This window comes from Phaenicophaeus curvirostris, chromosome 6 (genome assembly GCF_032191515.1).
Source record: "Phaenicophaeus curvirostris isolate KB17595 chromosome 6, BPBGC_Pcur_1.0, whole genome shotgun sequence".
In the NCBI taxonomy this organism is placed as follows: Eukaryota; Metazoa; Chordata; class Aves; order Cuculiformes; family Cuculidae; genus Phaenicophaeus; species Phaenicophaeus curvirostris.
In genome coordinates this window covers 20018869-20042832 of record NC_091397.1, presented here as the reverse complement: position 1 = coordinate 20042832, position 23964 = coordinate 20018869, and the positions used below count along the sequence as shown (strand labels likewise).

Sequence of the window (23964 nt, the reverse complement as noted above, 5' to 3'; positions counted from 1 at the left end):
GTACAAACTATGTTACTAGGGAATTTCATGTATGCCTTCTCAGAATACTTTCCAAGCATACAAGCGTTTATGCTTTGGAACTCCTTGAACCAAAGATGGCATTTTTGCATTTAAAGGAAGAAGAATCCATCACACTATTATAATTAGTGTCTGTAATATTGTGTTCCAAGCCATTTTGCAGCTGATCTGAACAACGTGTCAAGATGTGCGCTGGTTTGTTGTGAACCTGTTACCTCACAGTTCTTTTTTATGCCACTTGGCACTTGCTAAGTGATAGGAAGTGACAAACAGCAGTTATTCTATGTTCCCTTTTTCAGGCTTTGTCATATTCTGATCTCTGTCATATTCTTCTTTTGTCTCCTTTTCAGAGTGAAGGAGCCCAGAGTGATAGGTGTTCTTTTACAGAAATCTGACCATCCCCTTCCCCCTTCTCTGTGTCTTCCAAATGATACTTAATCCTTACCAGGGCTGAAAGTGAAATTGTAGAGAAACAGATCTACTGTACTGGATGCCATGGAATCTCTAGACTGCAGAATGATTACAATATGGTTTAGTGTTCCCTGACATCGACTACCAATGTAATTATGGGTCACCATTTTTGGTACAAATTCTTCTCATTAATTACAGAGTATGTTCACTAGCCTAAACATTCACACTGCCTCAAAACTGGGACACATCCAGGAATTGGAACCAAAGTATTGATTTTAGTAAGGCTTTTGCCCTGAAGAATGTTCCTAAAATTGAGTGCATTGTTCTCTGCATTCGCTCTGAATACAAAAGATGTGGGTAATTTTAAATTTTTGAGGCATTAACTATTTTTACAGCCATAGTTAAATCTTTGCTCTTAGAGTTATCAGAAGTGGAGTGGGATAGGGGAAGTTCAGTTAGCCAAATGGTTTCTAGACAGTGTTGTGGAAGCATTTTGCTTAGTGTTGGAAATTTAGGCAAATGGTTCTGCACCAAGTTGCTACTTGTGTCTGAATCTTGAAGGACTAAAGAGTTCATGTGAAGCACCAAGTAGAAATGACATTTTTTTGTTGCTCATAACCTTTTTTGGTGCCCTGAAGAGTTCACAGATGCCTGCCTGTTGTTTGCTTGTTGGCAGTGGCTGCTGTCACTACAATTGGAACCTGCAGTGAGCCCAAAGAGAGAATTCTGTCTGGGTTTGAACAGAATATGTCCTGGTCTGCTTCGGTGTCCCTCCTGTGCTTTCCACTGTCAAGAGACTTGAACTGACCCTGAACAGAATCAGCCAGCGTCTGCTCACGCATATTTGTTCTCTTCACACTGTGGGAATAGCCATTCTGCTCCCACATTTGCACAGATCTTGGAAACAGTTTTATTAAGCAGGGAGTATCCTGGACTAATATTCAGGATGTGGCTTATCCATCAGCCTGTTATCTGTGCAAAAGATTATTATGAATTGACAGTATTTAGCTGCATATTTGATTTAATTAATTTGTTATGAGCAGTGGAAGATTGTATAGTTATGATCAGGGTGATGGTCAGAAATTTTAGGAATATGCTTTGAGTATGTTTTAATGTTTTGGCTGCCTAATATCTATGACTATCTTGCAGATATGGTTAAGTTCTGTGAACACAAACTGGGCTTCCCTACACGAGGGCTTTGTCGAACTTGTTTTTATGTAAGCTTTAGGACTTTTTCAGTGTTCAGAGACTGCAGCTGTTTATTTGCTGGTTTTTGTTTTATTTATTTATTTGTTTTAATGAATAGCAAAAATAGAAAAGTAGGACTGAGTTGGAAAAAGAAATGTTCTCTTTGAATATATTTATTGACAGAATTCCTTGCTACACTTGATATTTGTGTTCATTTAGGGTACCACTGTGATTTTAAACGTGACCGAATGTAAGTGTGTTTTTAAATAAGGAAAACTGATAATGTATATGGGTTGCTTATTGATTTGCTGTCTTGTGTGCAAGAGTGCTATTGAACAAGAGATTAACTTTTCTTTAGCTTTGTGCTCTGTGGCTTAGTAGTTGGACAAAATATAAACTCATTTTCTTTAAGAAGCAGAAAAGCAACAAGTGAGCATTTGTTTGAAGATACTTGAGAATGGTAGGCTGTTTTAACAGTTTTAGGCCTTTTCAACTCCATGGTTTTTCCTTAGCTGCTGCAGTAATTTCCTTTGCGTTTTTGACACTCAGTGAGGAGGAAATCAAATCATGACCATTTGAACTGATTATAGTGTTTTGAATTCCAGTTCTTTTTATGTTCTCATAATACCGAGTATGCAGTCTGCTTTTTTTTTTTAAAAGGATTTTGCTCAGTTGTATCTAATATTGTGAATCTCCCATTTAAATAGTTCTCTGACAGTGATCTTTGTCCACAATTTTCTGCAAGCCTAAAAGGCTTGATTTTGCTGTACAAGTTGTTGCTTTGAAATCCGATTCCACTGGATGATGGTCAGGAATGCTGTGTAACGGCATTCTTTGTGTGACTTTTCACCAAGACTTCTTTCATGCAGCTGCTTGGGAAAAGGCCAGCTAACGATATGGTGGTTTTGTGTCATGTCCAGACCCTCTTCCCATTCCCTGGGTTAGCACTGGGATCTCCCAAGTCTGTAAAAACATCGTGTGCTAGGTTTTCCTGTTGCGGTTGTTATTAGAGTTGGCAGCTCTCACCATCAGGTTTACTGTTCCGATGAGTTTTTTTTCATGGTATTAATGTCTGAGAATGTGGATGGTACAATGTCATATGTACACACTCAGGTGTATGCATTTTCAAAGAAGTGATTGAGAAAGACAGTAAAAATTAATAAATAAGTTAAAATATTTTACTAATATGAATATGCGTATTATTGTAGAATTTATGTTGCGTATTTGTTATTTATATTGCTAGCGATCATGATGTAAAACTAGGAAAAATTTTTTTTGAGCTTTAGATATTTACGACACTTCTTCCTTTTGTTGTATGAAAGGATTTCCTGAGGGACAAAGAAGAGACTCGTTAATGCCATAGCATGCCAGATAAAATTATTAGTGCTATTAGCTTACTCAGTGGACCAGTGGAATGTAATCTGTAGCTGTTTCAAAATCAAACTATTTATTGTTCTGCTGAATAATGACCCGAAGCAATCTTATGTACCAGTACTTTAGGAACAAATTTTGATAAATGGAGAGTTTGAAATTCCTTAGTAGGACTCTGTAGCATGGAACCTTTTCTTAATAAACAAAATTTATTTATTTATTTAATCAGAAATTGTCCCTTCATTGTATGTACCAATGATAAGGCTGACTGCCAGCCACAGTGGTGAGATCTCTAGTGGTTAGTGTGAGCGCTTTCTTTTTACTTACTTTTGAAGAGAGTATATCAAACAATGTAGTGAATAATACTTGGTTAACTATAGCAGCCTCTCAAACTATATTTACTAGGGTAAGGAGAAAGACAGTAACTTAAGGTGACAGATTTTTCTTCTGCAAGTTTTATTATCTTTGCAGGAAATGAGGATCAGGATCAAAGCAGAAGTGTATAGAACATCTTAATGAAAAAACACTTAACTGAAGGTCTAAAATAGTCCTTACCCTTACCTTCTTGCAAAAAGTAGCAGTAAGGTCTTCAGAATGTCTTTGCTGGATTCACCTTTCAGGCGAAGTCTTGGGGTCAGTGGTAGATCTGATAGTTGTGGAAACTGAGAGTACAGTTTCATGTAATCTAGGACAGCTGTTGACCTCTGATGAAAGGAGCGGACTGGGGTTTACCCATGACTGAGTGTTTCTTCACTGGTGGTTTTGTGTGTAGCAATCATATCACCTCAGCATCAACTTGTTTACTGAACTTACTGGAAGGTAAACTTCTGTTTTCCCTCAAGATCAGTTGACCAGTAATCAGTTGACAAAAACTTCATCTGCCCTGCTTCATGGTAACTACAGGGAGAGGACAAGATGTACAGTTGAAAGTGAAGAGTAATGTGAGGCCTTACCTTTAGCGACAGCCCACAGCTGAAATGGATTGAAGTGTATCCTTAAATTACAAACTGGAGCAACTCTGCTAAGAAACTAACATTTCAACAAAGAAAAGTATTTACGTACTAGAAGAATACATTCCCTGCTTGTAGAGAGTGAGCAGCAGTTTCAAATGAAGTAAAATTTCCTTAGCGAGATAGAATAGACACTTGAGGAACTTACACAGAATGCATACACAAACTTTATTCTGGAATTGAGTTGGTGATGACATTCCAGAGCTCTCTTGTGGGATCAGATTTGCACTGTGGCTGGATCTTGGTATAACTTCATGATTCAGGCCTCTGCTTTGCACTGGAATTGGTGCAAAAGTGCTATGAATTTATGTGCAGTGAAAGTGCTTTTGAATCAAGTTTTGAACGCTAAAACAGTGTTAATAGTGGATAACAGGGGATGTTGTATTGTATATTATTTATCTTGCTGGGTTTTCTTTGTTAGTTTTAGATTACTTTGTTAGAGTTTGCTTATAGAGTTCTTTGTTGCCAACACAGTCTTTTGTTTGCTGATGGTGAAACTGTTAGGAGTTACCTGTTCTCTGTTGTTGGGATAACAGATCAACCGTTTGTTTTCACTTAGCATTCTGGAATCTGAGATCTGTTACTATGAATGTTAATTAATAATGTATACTTAAACTACACCTGCCGAGTTTTCACAGACTTAAAAATTACTTAACCACTTGAAATAAAAAAAAAACAAAACCAAAAACCAGCAAAAGATTGAAAAAATTTGGGTAGGTTTTGTGCTGGTAATCAAACATTTTGCATGCCAGAATAAGATATAAAAATTTGCAAAACTCAGTAGTGTATCTTTCAGAGGGGCAAATTAAAAAAAAAAAAGACTGAAGTGAAAAGCTGGGAGTTTCATAAGACGCATATAAACTTCGAAGGCTTTTCAGCATGAATTTCCAATTTCTGATATTGTAGAAAAATATTTTTATTATTATTGTTGTCAAATTAGATCATGGAATTGGTTTATATGTGGTTTTGATGTCGTTTTACATTGGTAGAAGTTCTTTCCTTAAATCTCTCTTTTAAATAATGTTTCTTACCTGTATTTGTGTGATGTTATCTTAGAAAGCACAGTAGATTTCTTTTTTTTTTTTTTTTCCTGGAAGACAAGCAGTATTTCCCTAAGTTTTTGGACTGGAAAGCACAATTGAAGTAAATATTCTAATTTTAATTTGACTTATCACCACGGAGTTGTTTCAAATAGGTAATAATCAAAACCTGACAACATTTTACAATTTCTGGATGGAGGCATTGATTGTTGTAGAATACTGGGTTGTTTCAAGCAAGAGAACAGTGAATCTTCCGGCCTGAGGTAGCCAGCTGTGAGTGGGTTTTTTTTCAGCAGCTTCTGAGAAAGCAGTTGTGATAAGAATGCACAGAAACAAGTGAACTCAATGGCTGATTTGAATCCTTGTAATACATTTCTTTATTTTAAAGTAAGCAAGCCAGTGGCTTTAATCTAGTAAAAATATTATTGAGAAAGCACATATGTAAATGGCCACTTTGTCAGATAAGGAAAAAAAGAAGAAAAATTTTGAGGGCAGGTAAAATCTTAAGAATATTTCGCAAGATGCCAATATCTGCATTCAGAAAAACTTTTATGACTGCCCCTCCTTCCAGTTGTCCTCAAAGGGAAATGAAAGCAAAAGTAAATGAGTGTAAACAATTCAGTGGTGATAGTAATAGTTAGTTAGCCGTTACTGTAGATTTTATAAGTAAAATTGAAAGAATTGAGTAATAAATCTGTGTCCAGTTCTTTGGGTGCAAATAATACACCATCGAAGTGAAATGTATGTAACACCACTGACTTAAATATTAAAAGATGTGGTCTGTACAGATATTTTTAAAGAGCTCATTTGGAACAAAACTGATCTGAAAAATGGCATTAGTGCCTGGTTAAGTCTGGAGAACAACTTAAAAAACCCCAGAGTATCCTGTTGTTGTTTCTTTGCAGTGTTTTGAATGAAGAGGAATGATGACAAAATAATTTCATTTCCAACAAAAAACAGTGAGAATGTTTTAAATGTCATGGAGTGTGTAGAACAGTGCTACTGGAGATTTAAAAAACTCTAAAACATGGCTATGCAACAGTATTTTTCACACTGTAACATTGTGAAAGCTCAAAAACACTAGGTGTTTTGAGGGGGAAAAGAAGCAAAGATGTATAGCTGCTGATGAAGGTAATAGTTGTGCAAGAATAATGTACCAAGTGATTTGAATAGCAAGTTTACAGCATGATCTTTATGGCTTAGATGGAGTTAATTGAAAAAATATGTGGTTTAATGTAGTCTTAAATAGCATAAACCTTTATTAATGCTTGGTTCTCTTATCAGCTATGTTTACAGTTTGGATGGATGTTGTCTTAGGGTGTTTTATTGTACCTGCAGACAAAGTAGGCATTTGTCATCCAGTAAGAAACAGCAGACAAAAGTGCTCAACTCTGAATGTGGCAGTAGGTACTTAGTTGGGATTCTCTCTGCCTGAGAGTATTCGTCTAAAAGAGAAGGAAGTGGCAGTGGAGGGTGGCGAGACATTTTCTCACTGTGTTAATATCATCAAGAGTGCTCTTAGTTGCATAAGACATTACAAGTAATGTATGTTTGTAGCTAGTAGCTAGCATACTGCTTGTATGCTAGTAGCTCATTCTTACACTGATGAGTCATAGGAGAGGTATCACACTTACTTTGGCGATAGGTGTCCTTACTTCCATGCTCTGTTTTTGTAGTATCAGTGACTAGTCTTTTGATACTTAGGAAAGAGATAATGGTTGCTTCCTTCCTTTTCTGTTTCCCTCTGCTACTCTCTGGTCCTTTTATGGTGAAACATAATAAACAATATTTTATTACAAACAATAAACAATAGTTTATTACAATAAACTGCTGTCATCACTGTTTCACTGGTAGTTTGACAGCTCTCTCCAGTCTGGCTTCCTCAGGTCCTAAGGCCAGAGGGTTCATGCTGGTGCTGGCAGTGGGAGGATGTTTATGGAGAGTTATCTGCTTCTGGAGTACTTTGCTGGGAGGAACGAATGCATAGCGGTTTCTTCCTCCACTCCATTCTTTTTCTTGTATCTATCTTTCTTTCTTTCACTTAGGGTCATATATAAATATATTTGCTAACATGCATTCTGGACATTAGGAAAAAATTTTTCACAGAAAGAGTCATTGGGCACTGGAACAGGCTGCCCAGGGAGGTGGTTGAGTCACCTTCCCTGGAGGTGTTTAAGGCACGGGTGGATGAGGTGCTAAGCGGAATGGTTTAGTGTTTGACAGGAATGGTTGGACTTGATGATCCGGTGGGTCTCTTCCATCCTGGTTATTCTATGATTCTATGATTCTATGAAACTGAACCTTCTTGACCTCCCTTTAGTTGACAAGTTCTGTGAAGCAGTCTGTAGACCTTCTTGAATTCTCCAAAGGCAGAGATTCCACAGCATCTTTAGGCAACCAGGCCTTAACCACACCTATTGTGGAACAAAATCTTCCTTATTTTTTCTTCAGGGAGAGCTGCTGGACCTCTGCCTCTTTCATTTCTTCCAGGTGGGCTGGTTGTTGCTCTCTGACAATTTTATATTTCTTCAGCAGTGAAACTGAGTTGTATGTGGGATCTCTGAGTCCTAGTGGAGGCTGATGCTGGAGTTAGGCTTTTTTATGATGTAGGCATTTGAGGTTGGTAATGTAAGAGTGCTGCGATCTCCCCTGTGGTTCAGTTTTTATTATACAGGTTGTGATCTTTCATGAAGGTCAGGTTATTTGGGATCTAAAGATGCCAGATGGAAACCAATGAGTACAAGGTCCCTTGTCCTTGGTTCCCTGAGTGGTTATTGACCCCTTGTTCAAAAAGTATGTTAATGCTGATGGAGTAGTATTCAGTTAAAAGTTACTTCTGAAACTGATTTCTTCTTTCTTCTAATGAAAATTCTTTACTTACCGAAATTTCAGTTGGCTTAGTAAGTGATCTTTTTTTAATGTCTCTGGTATGTTTTCTGTACTTACATAATAATTTTTCACTACAAGTAAGTGTAACTCAAGTATAGGTTTAATTACATCTGAAGTAAAAGCTTTTGCCATCTGCTTATGTGTAACTGAAGAAAGATTACTTCAGAATTTCAGTGTCACTTTTCTACTGGTTTAACGGCTTTATTAGATGAATGATGTCTGTATTTGAGTTATTTTTTTTGAGTAGAGATTCACAGATAAATATTTACCATTACCATCATTGTTAACATTTATCTGTCTTTAGTTAGATGACTGGCGTAGGACAGTTTGCAAGTTTTAAAAGTACTTATAAACACCTATTCTCTTAAGATAATTGTAGTAGAGAAATAAAAAGACTGTTTTTTATAGCTTTTGTCAGTCTGTTAATGATAATTTTAAAATGGTCTGTTGGAACCATTTTTAAAAGCAGCTTCAGTTGGCAGTTTATACTTTTATTTTCCCTACTCTTACTTTAGTCTCATGCTTTTTCTGTGCAAACTATTTGTGAATAAAATGATGAAATTCATATTGCAGATGAAATACTGGAATGATGTGTGTTATGTTGACTGTGAACATTGACTGCAACAGTTGTGCATGTGCTTTTAATTTTCTATACAAATTATAACTACCAGTTTAGTAAGTGGGGAGGGAAAGCACCAGTCGTTTGGAAGCAACTAGAAAAGATGTGTCCTTTAAGAATAAAAAGTATGTATGCGATTCCAGAATCCCAGTAGTACTACTGCAAGTAAGTACAACTTAATATTTAGCTTACTTTAAGAGTCAAACTACAGTTGAGTGAAGAAATCATGAACCTTTGAATTCAGTAGAGTAGTTGGAAAAGAGAAAATCCAAGATGAAAGTAGAGCTGAAAAGGGTCTACACCAAGGTGATATGGTGGGGCTTGTGTGTTTTGTTGTTGTTGGTTTGTTTTTTTTTTTCCCATTGTAGGATGCGTTTTCACGATGATAATTTAGTTTACTTGATCTAATAATATGCTAGATGATCTAATTATGTTAGTCTGTCATTTAATGTCCTTAATATTTGCATACAAGTAAGACTGGGTAGGAGAAAAGCACAATGATTTTTAAGGTGTACTGAAGGTCTTGTGTCGAGACTTTAGTTTTAGTTTTCAGGAAGAACAGAACCTATGCTAAATGATTAGCCACATCAAATTCACTTTCAGATGAGATAGCTCTGTACTATGTGATATTACCACTGTAATCCTCTTATTAGTGTTAGTATCAGTATGTTGGGTTAGGTATATAGCACCTTCTGCTACATTTATGGTTATGTCAAACTGTCCTCCACTGAAACAGAGTGACAACTCTTAGGATCTTAGTACTGAAAAAGGCCTAAAATTAGTGGGTTTCTTCTGAATTAGTACTTCTCCCAATCCATCCAAATGTCAGAAAACTAGGAATATTTACTTCTTGGAATATTGCTGAAGCACAATATGGTAAGTAACTAAGCATTTATTGATGACCCCAAGTTGATGAGTTAGAACAGGGCTGGATATAGGAATTGATATTCCTGTGGAAAAAAAAGTTGGCCACACCTTTGAAGAAGTAAAAGAAGAGATTTGATAGTGGGGATATGTGTGGGGGTGTGTTGGGATTTCTTTCTACAGAAAGCAAACGGGAGTCTAGTCAAATTAGAATGACTTTGAATAAAAAGTATACATGGAAGTCTTATATGATGGTAATGCTTGCATGATTGTTTGTTCAGATGATATTTCTCTTTTGCAGGAAATTGCATGGCTTTTATGTGTTAACTATGTTAGTCTAAGAAATTTAAAGAAATAACTTGTTTCTTTTCTGTTTATGTATCACTGTTTGTATAATCGTTAGTATTTGGATTTCATGGAGTATTATTTGTGTAAATTTTCCATTTAAATCTCCATTTTAGCTCATCTAAACTTTGGATAATATAAAATGGAATGTCAACGTAACTTAGGTAACTTCAGTCTGTAATATTTTAAACAATTAAAATAATCCATAGAAACAAAGTGTTATATAAGAGTCTTTGTACTGTAATTGAAATATCCTTTAAGCTTCTAGAAAACATTAAAATTAAATACAATTATAACTTTTTGTAGGTTGGGCTCATGTGGTTTGTGCTCTGTACATTCCCGAGGTGCAGTTTGCAAATGTTTCAACAATGGAACCTATCGTGTTGCAGTCTGTTCCTCATGATCGTTATAATAAGGTATAACTATGTCTTTTTATTTATATCTAATGTATTTGTTTTGAAACTTGTGAGCTTTACTAGTCTAAAACTACACTTCTTAGAGTGCACTGTAATGCATACTTTTATGAATTTTATATAATGCTGTATGGTTTCTTCTCTTACTTTATGATAAATTCAAGAATTAAGAAAGCTATATTATTAAATTAAGCTGTAAGGTTATCTGCCATGTCTCATTATTCTTTTACACATTAGGGACTGTTTTGTTAATTAAAAATATTGTGATCTTTGAATAACAGTTTATTTTAAAAGGAAAGTGAAATATTTCCCATTGGTTAAAATATTACTACAGCTTATTTGAAATGTTATTATTGGTTACTGCCAAGCCCTACTGTGTTAAGTATTATTATGAACATAAACGTGTTCATAAACGTTTCTTCTAGAATGAAAAGCTATGCTAATGCATTAAGGCAAAAGCTTGCAGGTTTTTGCCTTTGTAAACAGTATTTGTTTTAGGGGGTTTATTTGTTTATAGAAGAATTGCTTCTAAATAAGTGTCAGTGAGATGCAATGTTTTATAAAGGGTGGTGAGGCTTAAAAAAGGAAAAAAATTATAGCATTGTCATAGCAACTTATTAATACTCTGTATTGATAATTATATTTTTCTGCTTGTTTCACTGCCTCTTCCATACTAGACTTAACTGCATCCCCCTTTGTATTTTAACTTCTGTAGGCAGCAAACTGTCTGAATTTCTGATTAATTTTGTTACATGTTCGTCTTCTGTTGTTCTTTGTACCTCTAGTTTTTTTACTTTGGTGGTTTGTGGACACTGGGATAAAAGAGTAGTAGATTGTGCTATAAAAGAGAGAAGAGGCATGCATCACCTCTTGTGTTCTTCCTACAGGGGAACCAGTCCTGTTCATGTTGTCTTTGTGGCATCTCTCTTTTTGCCCCCCCCCCCCCCCAGTTTAGACCTCTAATTTATGTGTCCCTTTCTCCGCTTTCTTATATGTATTCTTTTTTTCCCTGCCTTTGGTCTTTTCCTTGCCTGTTTTAGATTCTCACAATTGCTGTCAGTATGTTCTGCCCATCTTATTTACCATTGCATCTGAAAAGACAGGCATCAAAGTCTAGTTTCTTCTCGTGCTTTCTCATTTGGTACAACCTGAGCATCTGTGTTGGCTCCTCACTATTGACTTCCTTCTGCCTTGGCAAGTACATGCAAGAGTGAGATTAAGTACAGAACTGATAAAATTTTTTTGCTTGGACACAAAGCAGTACAGATTTGCTGTAGTAGATGAGTTAATTTTCTCTCTCCCCTCACCTCTGGGCCAACAGCACATCTGTGTTCTCATTTTTCCTCAAGGAGTAGTCATAATGTTTTCTTTTAATTGGTAATAGTTCTTCCCTAATGTACTTCAAGACTTTTGTTGAACATTTTAGATATTTTTTTATCTTGCACCATTGCCGTCGATGTAATTGATATTGGATAAGTAAATCCTTGTAATTTTAAATAAGGAGTTAATCCTTGTAACTTTAATACTGAAAGACTCTGTGTCTCTATTAGTATTGCTTTTGCATTGTTGGTCCATTGTTGGTCATTGTCTTTAGTCTTTAATTCCTTTTTCTTAAAGTTGCTTCTTTCCTGATCTGTTTTTGTTCCAAACATATAAGGTATAGTTGGTTTTTACTGCTAAAATTCCGAATTGCATTTTGTTAGTCTGTAGTTACCATGATTTTAGTTTTGTTTGCTAGTTAATTACTAGTGTTGTATCGATCGTGTAGATAAGAGTCCCTGATGTTGTCTAGCTCTTAGCTGTCTGCATTTTTGGCGAGTGTTCTGATTTGGGCATATTATCCACGTTAACGGTCAGACTGAAACTACTTTCATACAGGCCACTACAGTATATTTTAAAATATAATGAAACCTGTATCAGAAATGTCAAGGTTTGCAATCACACTTTCTAGCCTGCAAATTATTATTTGGTTTTTTGTTCTCTCTATTTACAGAACTCTTCTTTTGCTGGCTTTGTTTGGTCTGTTTTGTTCAGGGAGATAGCAGTTGTGGATTTCAGGAGAATCAAAGAAATGTGTGTAGTGCGGTTGCTGCAGCAAACCTCCTGAAACCAATCTAACTTTACTGCCAACAGCAGTCTGGTTGTAACAGCAGAGAATATAAGAGCCAGGGAACTCTCCCATCTTTTTTGACAAATCTGTAGCCAGTGCTGAGTTTGGTACGGCTGTGGCTACACTGTTACCAGTTCCCAGGTGAGCTTGTTTTGAGCAACACCCCCAAAGCCAATACTACTACTAATTCCTTTTTCAGGTAAACTGCAGTAATTTTACCTTAACCCCCTCTTGGTATTCAGTATCAGATCAGAAAGCTTGTAAAGCATTTAACTCTGACTTTATCCATTTGGGAGGAAAGCTATTTTTTTGAGAAGCAGACATGGCAAACAGTTCTTAAAACATTTGTTGCACATTGTGAACAAATGTAAATATGTAACTAGGAAAAAGATTCTAGAGTTGTTTTGCTCTTTAGAGAGGCTTAGTGTAAATTTCATTCTGTCTGTCAGCTCAGGTTGGAATAAGATGATTTTAAGAAAGATTTTATTTCTTGTGAAGTCCGAAGTAATTCTATGCGTGCAGCTGGGTACATACAGAATGCTAGCATGTGGAATTGGGTGAAAATATAGGCCAATAAAAATTAGCACAAGGGAGAATTAATACAGTAGTCTTTAAAATAAAGATAAATATCATTGGAGTTTTGCCAGAAGATGGTACTCAATTTACACATTTTTTCTGTTTGCTTGTTTCTTTATTGAACACTGTGAATGTGCAATATTACAAAGCATGGTAATCTTAAATGTAAGAAGAAACAGAGCAGATACCAAGCATGAGGCTTGTCAATATAAAGACTTTGGCTGCTGTTTCCCTGAAGTTTACCTGCTTCTAGGACTAGTAGTTGTTCTCCTGTTTAATACATGTTTGTTATTCCTTAGGTGGTTATGTGTGGATAATATCTATTTATTTTATATGAGCTTTATTTGTCTCTTTCATGTTCATTTCAAAGTATGTAGTAATTGAATAGCTGCTTTTGGGCATCACTTTTAAAAACTGATTAAAAAATAAGTGGACTTGGAGTTTTTTGATCTGCCTAGTAGTAAAAGTAGCTGTTGCACTTTTTTTCAGTACTTGCTGCAACAATAAACAATTTCTGGACAACTTCTAGGTTTGATTCTGTAAACAGGGATTGCTGTTGGGTAGCTGTTAACAGTAAATATTTCTCTAATTACTTTTCTTCTTTAAAGTTTTTGTTGCCTCGTCTTTCCTTCTTTCTTTGCTTTTGCAAAGAAGTTTTATGTTTTGAATCTTCGAAGGAAAACTGTTGAAAGAAAAATAAAGGCAGCTTTGCAAAATGTGTATTTCCCCATTAAAAAAACTAAGATATTTTGTTGCATTTTTGAGTGAAATTTCCTTGCTGAGTTAAAAGCTTTGTGTAATGTTTTGTTTACGTATCAATGAGTTTGAGAGAAGTCTAAGTACTCTCTTCCCTGAAGAGCAGTGCTGCTGTAGGTAATAGAACACAGAGGGTTTTGGAGGAGGTGTAGCAATTGCATGGATTTGCAAATGCATGAAAGTCTGTGTTTTATTTTGGTTCTGGTTTTGTGGTTTTTTTTTTGTTTTGCTTTATTTCTGCTTTATGAAAGAAAGCTAAAGCTTCTCAGGCTTCTGGAATTGTTTGAGTCTAGGAGAAGGTAGAAGTATGAGAAGCTCAGCATTAGAGAGAACTTACTGTCCATGCTGGATTGAGAAGATGAACCTTCTTTAGCCCTGTTTCATCTGGAAGATTAGGAAACAAGTTTTTTACTACTCATGAGTATTGTAGGAAGGGTAGGTTGTAGTCCACCGGATTATGTTTAAACTTGTTTCTAATGTAGCTGGTTGGTTGTTAACATGTTTAATTCATTTTACTGTAAATTGGTTTAAGGGGTCCTGAAACACAGACCTTGGAAGTAGTATGCAGGGTTGAGAAACAGGGTTGACATCCTTACTGCATCAAATGCTTCTGTGGATTCTTCTTTCTGAGCTTCAGTAAGGGGGTGGGGAAAGAAAATCACAGGCCTTAAGGCAAAACTATGAACAAAAGAGAACAGTAACTGGAAGCTTGAGTTTTATGGGGTCTGTTGAACTCTGTTTTTATAGAGGTACATTACTTTTGAAGTTACTTACACTTGATATAGTTACTCGGATGAAGTTGATAGATCATGACCTTGTTTTTTCCTAAAATCTAAACGTGTCAGGTCATGGTATGAGAAGCTAAAAAGCATCCAGGCTCACTCCATGTCAAACGACTGACTTATCTGTATATGTTGCCTTGATGTACAGAGGGAGCGAAGCAAAGAATTAAGTAGGATTATCCCCTTTCTGATCCTTCAAATTTTAGGATCTAGGATATGATTTTAGGATAAATTGGCTGTTGGGTTTAATGCTTTTTACAAGGCTTGTGAAAGCTGTACAAGAATGACTCATCTATCCTAGAGTCCTGCATGTTAACAAAAATGTTTTAGTTAGCTGACATCTCATGTCAAGTGTTGTTCTAAACACCTCTGTTAAAGACTGTTCTAATCTCAGAATTTCACTCATTTTCATGTCTAGTAAACTTTCATGTCTAGTAATGCTAGTTTTGCATCGTACCCTTTTTATTTTTTATTTTTCATTTCAGTGGTATCTTGATCCATTTTTCTTAAACTGTATTTTCTGCTACCCATGGTTGATGTTCTTTTTATGTATTTCTCTACTCAGTCTCTCATTCTCTGCCTCACTGAAGGGAGGTTGTGTTATAATTGCAATAAATCAGTTACAGTTCAAATGTTGACTTTTTTTTGAGGAGGATGGGGTGTTGGGGAAGGTTCTCTTCTCTCACTGAAGAACTTGCAATGGGATTTCTACAGAGGTGGTGATGTGTTGCTGATGTTTGTTACCTCAATTAGGATCCATCATTGAAAGACAGACACTTGACTGCCCGGTGCTGGAGGATACTCTCATTAAGGATCTGTTCTATTCTTAAATTGTTAAATTTTACAAAAACATGCGATATGATAGTAAAAAATAGGAGTTTTAGTTTTGCCCAATGTTTCTGCCTGAAATGCTGGTAAGAGATTGTAGTGATGTCTAGTATAATAGTGAGCCCCCATACAGCATGTAGCCATGTTCATTGGCCACATAATGTATAAAACCCCAGTTACAGAATGATGAGAAAGATTGTGGATTCTTTTTGTCTTATTCTTTTTTCTTCCATTTTACCGTTTGAAAAGTTCATAAATTGCCTTGGTATCCCAGTAAAACAAATGAATTGACAGACATTATGTGAGAAGATATTCAGGTACTAGACAGGTTGTTTTCATTTTAGTTTGTTTTTGAGCTTGTAGTGGGTTTGATATACTAATTTAAGCTTTGTTCACAGAAGATTCTTGCTTGATTAGTTTGTAAATGTCTATGAGGCTGTCCAAGTAATGCTGAAATTAAAGCAGAGTTCTGTTAAACACCATAGTTAATTAAAGGTAACTGAGCATCATATGAATACTGAAGCATGCTATGAGACTTCTGAAAATTCTTTACACCAAAGGGGCAAGTAAAATTTTACTTTAGCAACTTGTCTGTATATAATTTTATAGGCATATGCATGTATACTGTATGGTATCTTCTGCCATTAAGCACTCAGTCTAATTTGATATTTCTGAATGCCACTGATGCAGGGTGATATTAAATGAATGTGAAAATGATTGTGACCTAAAAGGACGTAAACACAAACTTGAAAGCAAAGAAAATCTTGAAGCCGAATGCTGTTAACTTTTGGCTATTTATCTGGTTGAATAGTGGTATAGAACTTAAGTAAATTAGTATTTGTACTGCTTTAGCATTGGTGAAGTGTTAAACAGAGCCCAAGTGTCTACCACGTGATCTCCTTTTGCAAACAGACACAATTAGACTTCATTGTAAAGAAATTATTGTATAAGCTTGGCTTCAAAATACAGTTTTTTTCACCGTAGTATCACCTGTGAATAACACAGTATTTATTTGTATGCTTCTTATCATGTGAAGTATTTTCTCTTTGATAGACCTGCTACATTTGTGATGAACAAGGCAGAGAGAGTAAAGCAGCCACTGGTGCTTGTATGACGTGTAATAAACACGGATGTCGACAGGCTTTTCATGTAACTTGGTAAGTATATATTATTTAACATCTCTGATGCTCCAGAAAGAATCAGGGCACACAATGCAATGAATAAACTTTTTATTTAGTGTATTTCTGAGTAAAGAAATACAATACAGTGGTTTGTGTAGAAATATCTAACTTTGTTATAACAGAGTTTACTAACAATATAGCAGTGGCAGGATAGATGTTGCTGTGAGCTGCAAAAGCTGTCTAATAATACTCCCTTGGGTTTTATTATATACCATGTGCTTCTGTGAATAAGGTTTAGTGGATTTTTTTTGTCTTACATTTTTTTTGGATGATATTTCATAGTATAGTATATATATATTTCATGGAAATGTGGAGACATTGTTTCCCTTGCAACTCATTTGATGAGATTTTGGTAGATCAGTGCGAAAAATTAGTATGCTGTACATAAAAATGCACCCCTTCTGGTACAGGTTTCCAAACATTTGGGGGTAATTGACCTTGCTGGTTTTATCTAAACTACATATCTACTACTATGATTCTATACTGTCTGTTCTATGGGTGCCCTAGTATGCTGCTTCATGACCAGTGCAGTTAGGGCAAATGGTATTTGCACACCTGCTTAAATTACTTAAATATATTTTCTTCAGTGTAATCAAGTGATGCTTTGAATGCCTTGCGCAGGTCTTAAACTAGAGATTATATCCTTTATGCGCTGATTCCTCTCAGCTCTTCTTTTTTTCTTTAAATTACTTGTCTATCTGGTAGTTTTTACTCTTTCATAGGTATCTCATTTTTCATCAATGTCAAGTTTCTTTTTTAGAATTAAAATGGATTGTGTTCTTCAAAACGTGCATACCATGTGAAGAGGTTACTTAAACACGTGGAAAAAATGTATACACCCAAATGTTTGGTTGAAAAGGTCTCTTTTTAAGACATTTGGATGCTCAAGGGTTTTTTTTTCGTATTTTTTCTTTCTTCCAAAACCAGTTTTCAATGAATGCTGTAAAGAACAGGAGAATTAAGTTAAAAATGAAAATATTTATCTTGCTGATTTTTTTTTTTTGTATTCTAAAGAAAACAGGTATTTACTCTAAAATTCTGTCTAGCCAGAGAGTACTGTTTCTGAGGATATTGAGAGGCTTTTGTAATATTTAAGAAATGGAAGAAGATGTGAAAACTGCAGAAAGCACTGATCCAGGGTGAGGTGTATATATTTTGGGCTAACAAAACGATTGCCTAAGAAAGAATGAGCTTGAGTCGATCTGGTTTTGTTATGACAAGCTTCAATAATAAGTCTTTGCTTAAAATGATCCTGCTAAATATTTTCTGTAGTTGACCTCTGCTGTAGGTGTGCATGTGTTTAGGAAGCAGTATTTCTGGATTGTTCTGTCATTTTGAATACTCACGTGCATAATTTTGACTGTAACATTGCATTATTATACTAATGAAAATGATATTGAAAATCAAATGGAATATTTGGTTTTTCAATGACTAAGTTGGTTTTGATAAAGCAGGTCCAGGGAGGTTATTCTCCCTCTGTACTCGGCACTGGTGAGACCGCTCCTTGAATACTGTGTTCAGTTCTGGGCCCCTCACCACAAGAAGGATGTTGAGGCTCTGGAGCGAGTCCAGAGAAGAGCAACAAAGCTGGTGAAGGGGCTGGAGAACAGGCCTTATGAGGAACGGCTGAGAGAGCTGGGGTTGTTTAGCTTGGAGAAGAGGAGGCTGAGGGGAGACCTTATTGCTCTGTATAACTACCTGAAAGGATGTTGTAGAGAGGAGGGTGCTGGCCTCTTCTCCCAAGTGACAGGGGACAGGACAAGAGAGAATGGCCTCAAGCTCTGCCAGGGGAGGTTTAGGCTGGACATTAGGAAAAAAATTTTCACACAAAGGGTCATTGGGCACTGGCAGAGGTTGCCCAGGGATGTAGTTGATTCACCTTCCCTGGAGGTGTTTAAGGGGCACAGGTGGACGAGGCACTGAGGGGCATGGTTTAGTGTTTGATAGGAACGGTTGGACTCGATGATCTGGTGGGTCTCTTCCAACCTGGTTATTCTCTGATTCTCTGATTCCCAATGGTGAAAAGCAAAATTGATTTGAAAAAATGTAGTAGAATAAGATAATAATTAGCCGAGGCAAGGAAACTTCTAAGTCTTGATCTTTTTAAAAGAAATTAACTTGCTATGGTCTTTTAAACTAATACATGTGGTTTGATTTATTATGTGATTGATGTTCTATTTAAAAAGAAAAAAAAAGACGGAGGGGAGGGTGGAGAGAAGGTAATTTTCCTCGCAAAGCGGAAAAGGATATATGCGACTTTAGAAAATTTCTTTGGATTTACGGCATGGTTGTGTTAAAAACTGTTCTTTCCATATGTGATTTTTTTTCTTGAATTTGAGCTAAGAATCATTATAAATTGGTTTATTTCTTTGTGGGAATAGCTACATCAGAAATGTAGATTTTCAAGCTATAAGCTTGTGTGAGTGGCTTAAAGATTGAAAAAGGCATCCAGCCAAAGTATATACCGTACATGTTTTTTACTGGACTACTAAGGTTGGTTATGTCCTTACATGCCACAGGAGTCACTTGTGTGTAAATCTTTTAAGTGCAGAAAAAAGTATCTGTACATTATCAGCTGTGATATTGTGATACAAGTTGATGTAAAATTGCTTTTCTTGAATGTTGTTTGGTTTATTTTTAGTGCACAGTTTGCAGGACTTCTTTGTGAAGAGGAAGGCAATGGTGCAGATAATGTCCAGTACTGTGGCTACTGTAAATACCATTTTAGTAAACTGGTAGGTATTTGTTTATTTCTCTAAATGAATGCCACTGACTTATTTTATTTGCTATTAACACTAGAAATAATATTTTCATGTAGCTCAGAAAGTAGATTGTATTTCCCTAAAACAGCTTTTTAATCACAGCTACAGAAGTACTAGGTGAAAATGTTTTTATAAGTGGTTACTTTCTAGATGTGTGGGTTTTTCCCCTCTACCAGAAATAGCATGCACATTTAGTGGGTTTTTTCATTAAGTTCCTGTAACACTTTCTTTTACGATTTGACTAGTTGGTTTCTAGGAATTCAGTTCATTTTGGAATAATCTCCGAAGTATTACTTGTTGTCTTGGATATTGGAGAGTAAAGAAGACCTCCATTTCTTTCTGCTTCTATTTTTATTTTTCCTTCTGTTCTGTCATTACTGTATAGCCAGTGGATATTCCCTGCCTGTAAGTTCTCTGAAACACAACCTCAAGGAAGTGTCTTGAGGATTGATTTTTAAAAAACAAAGAAGTAAACAAGAAACTTTGAAATTTCTCTCTTATTTCAGTAGTATTTTTGGATCAAACCTCTGGAGTCTTTTCCTATCAGTTCTTATCGGTTTGACAGTGCCAGATACCTGTTTCAGTGTTTCCGTGTGTGAGTGTGTGGACTTGAAGGACTTACTGATGTTTTTAAAAGTTACTTAGGAATATTGAATTATAAAAACTAAAATATATAGACTTAAGTTTGGGTACTGTTGTAAGTCTGGTTAAACCTGTTGATTTCTTGTTTTTACTGCTAAAAAAGCTCAGTACTTGGGAGACTTTTAAATAGGTTGGATTGAGGTAAAAACATAGGACCAGTGAACCATTTTAGCTTCCTAGAAGATAAGCTTGGTGAAATTAGTCCCGTGCTTTTGTGAATATTGATGAGTTTACTTCATAATGAAGATAAGTCAGGGCTTTCTAGGCCCTTAGTAAGCAAAGATTTTTTTTGTCTAGAGACAAGTATGCAAAAAGAGCAAGAATGGTCTATTGCTTAGCAGTGAAGGCAAGCTCTTACACTATTTTGCATTTGATTTGAATGTTCCAGTGCTCCTATGATTGAGAACATGTATGTTTATTTAAAAAGCAAGTTTAATAATGAAGACATAGCTCCATACATGACATGCAATTAGCTATCTTTCCATTAGGAAACTATAGTGCTGTGAGAACAGTAAAGACTGGCAGGATCATTTAAGTGTTTTAGTGTTTCTTTAGGATTATTGTGACTGTTGATGCTTGTAAGTAGAGGTGTTTAGTATTTACGACCAAAGGTGTAGGGTGGCACGTACCTGCTGTGCCACTGGAAACATCAGTTGGCAAAGCACTGACCTGTAGTGTCATGCTAATGCTAATGCTATCTTAGTTATGATAAAATGACAAACATTTTGAATGCTGGCCCTAGTATAACGTATTTGCAGTTCTAGATGAGACTCTTAAACATTACAGTAATACAGGTAATTATGTCTGCCACTTGTAAATGCATACATATCCATAGCATTCTATATACTGTTTCTTAAACCATTTTAATGAAAATATAGCAGACAGGTTAGTTGCATAAGAAATCATGAACAGGCAGCTCACAGTGCATATAAAGCATGCAGCAGTGCCAACACTGTGGTTTCATGTGATACTCATTTGAGCAGCACCTTTTCTGTTTTATGTTATGGAAACTTGAAAATGTGTCTAGCATCTTTTAGACTTTAAAAAGTGGCATATCTCATTGCCTGGCAGAAAGCATGTCTTGCAGATTTGTGGGAAGTGAAAACGTCAATATAAGGATAGGCTTTTTTCCTGGAACGCGTTGCGTAGTCTTGCTAATTTTACTAGTGTTACTAATTTGTCAGATTTTCAGTAGCTGAAGTTGTTTTTTTCTTCAAGCAATAGGCCATCTTACCAGTTGAAATGCTTTATACTTTTTACTTATTCAAATGGTTGCTTTTCTCTATCCATAAATATGTTTTCTCTTTTTAGAAAAAGAGCAAACGGGGATCTAATAGGTCATATGATCAAAGTTTAAGTGATTCTTCCTCTCACTCTCAGGATAAACATCATGAGAAGGAGAAAAAAGTAAGTGGATTTGTCGTTGCTAATTGTGTGGCACATCTGCTTAATAGTAGTACTTCATGATAAATCTAATTTTTGCTGAAAAGTGTGAAGGAAATCTTGTTCCCGAAGCACCGAATAATAAATAACAGGTGATAAACTAGATGTGCTGGGGTCCAATGAGGAAACATCTTCAGGTGTGTTTGTACATGCACCTTCCTACTCCTGTTTTTCATCAGTTTTGGGATGCACACTAAAACATATCCTTTGGGAAGACTGTTTCCATGCAGCTTCCTTTACTTTAGTTTTCAGTCATAGATTTTTTTGTATAGCCTTTGTGACTAGACAAAAAAAAACAAACATTATCAGCAAGTGTGCTGATAAACAGATGCATCTAAATTTTATGTTTCAACCTGTCATATCTTTTTCTCCTTATCAAAGAACTGGCATCTCCTGTTGACACATTTTACTCGTACTGTTGGTCAAGCCCACTGTGATGGCAAAATACCTTGTCATTCACCTAGGAATCTTGCAGTGAGGGTACAAAGAACATAACTGACGGCTCATTCCTGCCATTGCTGTGTTCTTGTAACACACTTTACGTATTTTAATACATGTTTTTTAAATACATAAATACTTGACATATTTTTAAAAAAGAATTTTAAATTTATAATGATGATTATTTTACATTTTTATTACTGCTAGATTAATAGTTGTCTGTGGGAAATTAGTCATCTAAATTCAGCACAGGGTGATAACAGACAGTGGCACAATAGTGCAGATTTGCTTTGGCTCTTTCTTAGCCCTCTAAGAATATGTGCAAAACTGCTTAACTCCACATATCCTGTACAACTGACTTTTCTGCTGGGGTGGGTAGACGTAGTTTTGCATTATTCAAAACCTTTACATAAAAATCAAATAATCTACTGACTGAAAGTGTATTAAATGACGGAGCTATATTTATAGTGTCAGGAAGCTGAATAACAGGTGTCAGTCTTCACACCCTTTATCTCCTTAATATTTGATTTGTTTTTTAAGCTCCCTTCTGCTTTGGATGGGTGATGATCTCTTTGTTCTGGATAATCTGTTACAAGTCTTTTTAGACCTGGTTAATGGTGAAAGTGTATAGTTCCATTTTCATCTGGTGATGCAGGAGAGAGTGTGCATTGTGAAGTCGTTGTACCTCTAAATTTAAGTTTATGACAGAACTATGGGTTTTTGGCAGATCTTTCTTAGTGACACGTTGGTGTTAAAAACAGTCTTGAATTACAGACTACAGAATTACCTGCAGGTAAATCCTTACCAATATTTGCTATATTTTTTCTTAGTTTCCATTTCAGGTCACGTTTTGTCAAAATCCATGCATATATTTTGACTCACATTGACAAAACTTTGAAGTTGAATTTTGAGAAACTTGGAGGTGTAAGCATGTGGCTCAATTTCAGTTTTCTGTCTAAGCAATTCAAAAGACCTGTTGTTGTAGTTTTTTTTTATTATTATTTTTTCAAGTGACTTTTTGTGGAGTTACTGTAAAATCTTCAGGGAATACTTGCAGGGCCTTTCTAACAGAGTGTGTTCAGATGACATATCAGCTATTTTTTTGTGCTAGCTGCTTGGCTTCTTCTTCCCTGGAATTATTTTTATGATGATCTTCTAGAAATAGTTAATAATGTGGGCCTGTCTTCACAAGTCCTGACCTTCGTCTGTGACTTGACGTTTGCTTAAAATAGGATATTAAAGTTTCTCCTACCTTTTGTGAACTGAAACATGATAATCTAGAAGATCTCATGATCTGTAATAGCTAGTGAAGCCATGCAGTTTGAAGCACTACCCTATTACTTGATATTCAGAGGTTTTCATGGCATGTTACAACCTGTTCACTTACCAAGTTTAACTTGCTTTATATATTGTGTGATAATAAAACACTATCCTAGTTAAATCCACCAAGTGGTGAAAGAAGTTGAGGTTTCCTAAAGCTGTTAATCACCTAACTTCTTGTGGCTAGAGACTTTTTGTTTGGCGTTTTTAATCTTACATGTTCTATAGTTAAAGAATGAGTTGTGCTTTGCAAAATACAAATCTTCAGTCAATGAACTGTATGTGGAATGAAAGCTCTTGGTAGAGTTTGTTACCTTGTGCTGTCATGTCTTACTTGATACAGTGTATCAAATTCTTTGAGGCCTTCTTTGCCTCAGTCTTTAATAGTAAGTAAAGTTGTTCCCTGTGTGTACAAACCCAGGAGTTAGAGGAGCAGGATGAGGCTTCCATGATCCAAGAGGAGGTGGTTAGGGACTTGCTTGCCCAGCTAGACACCCACAAGTCTATGGGGCCGGATGGGATCCACCAAAGAGCATTGAGGGAGCTGGTGGATGTGCCTGCCAAACCCCTTTCCATCATCTTCCAACAGTCCTGGAAGACTGGGGAAGTCCCACTGGACTGGAGGCTGGCTGATGTTGTGCCCATCTACGAGAAGGGTCAGAGGGAGGACCCTGGAAACTACAGGCCTGTCAGTCTGACCTCAGTGCCAGGGAAAGTCATAGAACAGGCGATCTTGAGTGCTATCATGAAGCACATGCAAGAGAACCGGGTGATCAGGCCCAGTCAACAGGGGTTCACGAAAGGCAGGTCTTGCCAAACTAACCTGATCGCCTTCTATGGCAAAGTGACTCGGCTGCTGGATGAGGGAAAGGCTGTGGATGTGGTCTTCCTGGATTTCAGTAAAGCCTTTGACAGAGTTTCTCACAGCATTCTGCTTGAGAAACTGTCAGCCTCTGGG

General features: G+C 36.2%; 1 protein-coding gene across 4 annotated transcripts in view; it reads left to right on the top strand.

Moving 5' to 3' along the window:
• The window catches only part of MLLT10 (MLLT10 histone lysine methyltransferase DOT1L cofactor), a 128405-nt gene that overhangs the window by 22162 nt on the left and 82279 nt on the right, over positions 1-23964 (top strand). For 3 of the 4 annotated variants that reach the window (XM_069859513.1, XM_069859514.1, XM_069859516.1), the window contains 4 exons: positions 10062-10171; positions 16274-16377; positions 19043-19136; positions 21117-21212. In XM_069859513.1, the coding sequence (XP_069715614.1) occupies positions 10062-10171; positions 16274-16377; positions 19043-19136; positions 21117-21212 (404 nt within the window). The remainder of the gene's footprint in view (positions 1-10061; positions 10172-16273; positions 16378-19042; positions 19137-21116; positions 21213-23964) is intronic. The other variant, XM_069859515.1, reaches the window with a different exon arrangement.